The sequence below is a fragment of the Pituophis catenifer genome, unplaced genomic scaffold (assembly GCF_029215685.1).
Source record: "Pituophis catenifer annectens isolate HBS135680 unplaced genomic scaffold, rPitCat1.0.hap2 SCAF_5, whole genome shotgun sequence".
NCBI classification, from domain to species: domain Eukaryota; kingdom Metazoa; phylum Chordata; class Lepidosauria; order Squamata; family Colubridae; genus Pituophis; species Pituophis catenifer.
Window position 1 is genome coordinate 87124464 of NW_027256885.1, and position 6000 is coordinate 87130463.

The 6000-nt window shown below is 46.9% G+C and overlaps 1 protein-coding gene across 1 annotated transcript in view; it reads left to right on the forward strand.

Moving 5' to 3' along the window:
* STX1B (syntaxin 1B) overlaps positions 1–4132 on the forward strand; it is a 190891-nt gene extending 186759 nt beyond the window's left edge. Inside the window, exon 10 of the mRNA XM_070944798.1 lies at positions 4063–4132. Within this exon, the coding sequence (XP_070800899.1) occupies positions 4063–4101 (39 nt within the window). The 3' untranslated portion in view covers positions 4102–4132. The remainder of the gene's footprint in view (positions 1–4062) is intronic.
* Positions 4133–6000: the final 1868 nt, after the last annotated feature.

Consider the following 6000-nt stretch of genomic DNA (forward strand, 5'->3'; position numbering starts at 1 on the left):
TTTACCGAGGAGCTGAGGGAGATGAAGCACCGGAAAAGACACCTGGAGAGCGGTTGGAGGGCCAGCCTTTCTGAATCCGACCGAACACTGGTAAGGTCTCATATTAAGACCTACCTAGTGGCGATAAAAGCGGCAAAACGTAATTATTTTTCCGCTCTTATTGCGTCATCAGATAATCGCCCGGCCGCCCTGTTTAGGGTGACCCGCTCCCTGCTCCACCTGGGAGCGCGGGAGGACCCCTTGGAGGGCAGGGCCAAGGACTTTGTGCAGCATCTGTATGACAAAATTGCTCAGATTCGGGAAGACTTGGACTCTGACTGGGTAGATTCAGGAGGGATGATGGAGGCAGGTCTTGAGAATGTTATCTGGGAAGAGTTTGACCCAATCACCCCCGAAGACATGGACAGGATTCTGGGTAGACTGAGTGCGGCCACATGTTTATTGGACCCGTGTCCCTCCTGGTTGGTGCTGGCTTCTCGGGAGGTTACATGAGGCTGGCTCCAGGGGATTATTAATGCTTCATTGAGTGAGGGTGACTTTCCCGCCGCCTTGAAAGAGGCGGTGGTGAGGCCTCTCCTCAAGAAGCCTTCCCTGGACCCGGCAGTGTTAGCAAATTATCGTCCAGTCTCCAACCTTCGCTTTGTGGCGAAGGTTGTTGAGAGTGTGGTGGCGTGACAGCTTCCCCAGTACCTGGATGAAACGGTTTATCTGGATCCATTCCAGTCGGGCTTCAGGCCTGGATACAGCATGGAAACGGCATTGGTCGCGTTGGTGGATGATCTCTGGAAGGCTCGGGACAGGGGTTGTTCCTCTGTCCTGGTCCTATTAGATCTCTCAGCGGCTTTTGATACCATCGACCATGGTATCATGCTGCACCGGTTGGAAGAGTTGGGGGTGGGGGGCACCATGTTGTGGTGGTTCTCCTCCTTTCTCTCTGACCGGTCACAGTCTGTGTTGGCAGGGGGGCAGAGGTCGACCCCAAGGTGCCTTGTATGTGGGGTGCCACAGGGGTCGGTCCTCTCGCCCCTTCTGTTCAACATTTATGTGAAGCCACTGGTTGAGATCATCCGTGGTTTCGGGGTGAAGTACCATCAGTACGCTGATGACACTCAGCTGTACATCTCCACCCCGGACCACCCCAATGATGCCCTTGAAGTGATGTCCCGGTGCCTGGAGGCCGTGCGGATCTGGATGGGAGAAACAGACTCAGGCTCAACCCATCCAAGACCGAGTGGCTGTGGTTTCCGGCGTCCCAATATAGTCAGTTGGTGCCATCACTGACTATTGGGGGCGAGTCGTTGGCCCCCACGGAGAGGGCTCGCAACTTGGGTGTCCTCCTGGATTCACAGCTGTCTTTAGAAGAGCATTTGATGGCTGTGGCCGGGAGGACTTTCTATCAGGTTCGCCTGATCCACCAGTTGCGTCCCTTTCTGGATCAGGACTCCTTACGCACGGTCACTCATGCCCTCGTCACTTCCCGCCTGGACTACTGTAATTCTCTCTACATGGGGCTCCCCTTGAGGAGCACCCGGAGGCTCCAACTGATCCAGAATGCGGCCGCGCAGGTGGTTATTGGAGCAACGTGGCGTTCCCATGTAACACCTCTCCTGCACGAGGTGCACTGGCTCCCGGTGGTCTTCCGGGTGCGCTTCAAGGTCTTGGTTACCACCTTTAGAGCGCTCCATGGCTTAGGACCTGGGTACTTATGAGACCGACTTCTGCCACCAGTAGCCTTTCACCGGCCAGTACGCTCCCATAGAGAGGGGCTCCTCAGGGTGCCGTCGGTCAAACAGTGTCGACTGGTGGCCCCCAGGGGGAGAGCCTTCTCTGTGGGGGCACCTGCCCTTTGGAACGAGCTCCCCCTGGAGATACGGAGGATCCCGGATTTACCCACTTTCCGCCGTGCCCTCAAGACCTTTTTATTTCAACAGGCTGGCCTGGCCTAACTTCCTTTTAATTGTTAATTGTTAATTTGTTTTAAAACAATAGGGGTGTTTTAATTTGTGTGGGCCAAATTATTTAATGTGTTTTTATATTGTTTTTTAAATTTTGTATTATGTGTGTTTTATCCTTTGGCTGTTCACCGCCCTGAGTCCTTCGGGAGTAGGGCAGTATATAAATCCAAAATAAAGTAAAGTAAAGTAAAGATCTGTGATTGGCTCCTTGCTATACATTAGCGATTGGAGCAGGCCTGACATAGCTTTAGCCGTGAATCTATTGTCCAGGCACGTGGAAAAACCAAAGGAATTCCACTGGAATGCTGTCAAGAGGGTACTTAGGTACCTCAGGGGCACGGCCGATGCCCTCCTTATGCTGGAGCCAGAGAAGGGGAAGCCGGCCCAGCTCTCCACTTACTCGGACACAGATTGGGCTGGTGACACCAAGAGTAGACGAAGCACCTCTCGTTTCCTCATACTGCTAAATGGCTGTCCTATCCATTGGCATGTTAGGCAGCAAAAATTTATTTCTTGCTCCATGGCCGAGGCAGAATATGCCAGCCTATTGGACACAGCAAATGACTTGATTTGGTTCAATGCTCTGGTAATGAGCATCTGGGCACTTCCTACTCTGCCCATCCAAATTCAACAAGATAACACGGCCGCAATTGGAATCTCGGGGGCATACGCGGTGGGCTCTAGGTCCCACCACATAGACATCCGATACAAGAATGTCAGGCAGCTTGCCAGAATGGGGTTTGTACATATCAAACATTGTAATACAACCGACCAGTTAGCTGACCTGTTCACAAAACCTGTACCCATTGACCAACACAACCTTCTGTGTAAGCGTTTGTGTTTCGTCCTGTAAACAACGCATCTGCATGTCTATGACACCTGCTCGCCCCCTCATACATATTCACCAGTACCTGCCATTGGCTGGCAAGAAGGGGAATTATTAGGTGTTTTGTGCCAGCCATGGCAGTTTCTTAAAAGGCCACCAGATGGGAGCAAAGAGGCACCTTTGATCCCACTGGTGGGTCAAGGGGCTCCGGCCCCTGCAGCCCCATTGGGAAGAGTTAATGGCCCTCTGGCCCCCTCACACACATTGGTAAGGGAGGGGCCAGGGGCCCCTATAAGGACCCCTGCACAGGTGCTGCTCTTTGGCTCTTGTTCTAGCTTCCTATGGGACTGATCCATGGGCTCAATCCAGGCATGGATGCCTCCATGCCAGGGAACTAATTTCCTCTACTTTATTCCTAAATAAAGATTTAACTTGATTGCATCCTTGCATGCTGCCTTTTCTTGGAAGCGCCCTCAATGAGCCATCGATCTTCGTGAGATCTCTCACACATAGAATTAGATAAATGGCAAAAACTCTGGGAAAGAAACTATAAACTGACAATGGCAACTACCTATAAGGAAAACCTATATAAAAAGTTTCATAGGTGGCACTTACCACCAGCAAGATTAGCAAAGATGTTTAAAAACATGTCCGCCAAATGTTGGAAATGTAATCAGACACAGGGCACGTACTATCACATGTGGTGGACATGTGTGAAAGCAAAGAAATATTGGATAAAAATACATACATGGTTAGAAAAAAATGTTAAAGCTGCATATAGATTATAAACCAGAAATATTTTTGTTAGGTATAGCACCAGAAAAATATAATAACGGGAATTTGTTCCAGCATTTACACAATACTCTGATAGTCCAAGGTATTTTCCAAGTTCTTTAAGTCTGCTCTCTGGTTTTAGACTTTTATTCTAGCTTCCCAGAGACTCTTTTATAAAATGTCTTTCTTATTTCCACCTCTGGTAAGCATAAGGCAATAAACAGTTAAAATTCACAGCCGAAGTAATATCAGGTATTACTTTTTTCCTCTGTAAATTTTCAGGAGTCTAGGAGTCACTCTTCCTTTCATCAGTAGATGGTGCTCTCAACTTATTTTTCAACATAGATCTCAGAACTGGTTATTTTCGCAGCTTAAACAATTATCTTTTTAGACTCTCTTATCACAGATTTTTTATTTTCCTTGGGGTTAATTTTAAAGTAGAAGAAGAATCATCTGACCCAGAAACAATTTCTGTTCACTGTTCTCTTCACTCCTGCACTTTCTTAGGTGTTCTGGCTGTCCCCACCTTCCTGGCAGCCATGTTGACTGCTGCTGCTCCTTGTCTTCTGATGAGAGGGATTTTCCAAGTCAGGAAGGAGAGATGCAGCTCTCCTCGACCTGCAAGGTGCCCCCCTTTACTTCACCTCCCCTACAGGGTGGCTAGCGCTCCTTTTGGAGCCCTCAGACGTGGAGAGCTCGGAGCGGGGCCGTGGAGCTCGCAGTCCTCACCTCTGATAGCACCGGAAGTACAGCTGGAAGTCCTGGTTCCATGTTTTCTATATGGTGATTAACGTGTTACAGTACAGGTAATAGCAATAGTGCTTAGACTTATATACCACTTCACAGTGCTTTACAGCCCTCTCTAAGCAGTTTACAGAGTCAGCATATTGCCCCCCAACAATCTGGGTCCTCATTTTACCCACCTTGGAAGGATGGAATGCTGAGTTAACCTTGAGACAGTGAGAATCGAACTGCTGAACTTCTGGCAGCTGGCAGTCAGAAGAAGTAGCCTGTAGTACTGCATTCTAACCACTGCACCACCAAGGTTTGTGATTCACAACCACAACTGGGACCAGAATTTCCACTGCTAAGCAAAGTGGTTGTTTAAGTGAGTCACACCTGATTTTATGAACTTTTTTGCCATGGTTGTTAGGCAAATCACTGCAGTTGTTAAGTGAATCACATGGCTGTTAAGTGAATCCGTCTTCCCCCATTTGGAAGCTGGCTGGGAAGGTTGCAATTGGCTGCAACCATCATAAATACATGCCAGCTGCCAAGCTCCTGAATATTGATCACACGACCATGGGGATGCAGCGATGGTCATAAGTGGAGGACCACTTGTAAGACACTTTTTTCATTGTTGTTGTAACTTTGAATGGCTGCTAAACAAATTGTTGTAAGTACTTAGTCACCCATTGCAGGATCTTGGCTACTTAACCATTTAGGCATATTATATTTGTTAAAGCACAGGGTCCAAACTGATTTTATAAGAGAGTTGAGTAAATTTAGGAACGAATTTCAATTTAAATGCTCATAGAAGACAACCTTTATGAATATTTGAAGAGCTCATTCTATCCACAAATTATCCTCCTCACAAGTATTTCAGGGCTTAGTCCCAGATTAACCATGAGATGTATTTTCTGCTTTTGTTTCTTAATATGTTGGGGATGTGGGAGGAGAATATGTGATCCAAGATGGCACCGCCGAAGGCTGCCTCAGTAAAATGCTCTCTAATGGTTTCTTTATTTTTTATTATTCTCTGCGATTCACTAAGGATTTCATACTCACGAGACCACCTGCTAAGAATTAAGCAACATTTCTTTAAGGAGCAGCTTTCTATGATCACACACACACACACACACACACACACACACACACGTGTCTTTACAAAGGCGGAGGAGAGTCTAACACAGGAAGAAGCAAATTCCCCAGAGCTATGGATTACCAAAAAAAAAAAAAAAAAAACGGAGGAAACGGAGATAAGGTAAAAGGGCGGGAATTTTGAACAGGCTAAGGAATAGGGGAAATAGAACTGTTCTGCCTTCAATCTTCCTGACAAATTTACATTCACTTGCTAACAAGATGGATGAAATACTCCTTTTAAACAGATGCAATTCTGATTTTCACAGCGCAGCTGCCCTATGCTTTATTGAAACCTGGTTACATGATGATATTGATGACAACAGCATGCAAATTCCAGGGTTCCAGATACATAGAGCAGACAGAATTGCAGAATCATCAGGTAAAAAGAAGGGAGGAGGTTTATGCTTATATATCAACAACAGCTGGTCTCAGGATATAACTATAATATATAAATTCTGTGATGAAAACTTAGAGTCTTTACTTATCAACTGTAAACCATTTTACTGTCCATGTGAGTTCTCCTCATTTCTACTAATTGTTGTTTATGTCCCTCCACAAGCCTGTGTAAACAAGGCATTACAA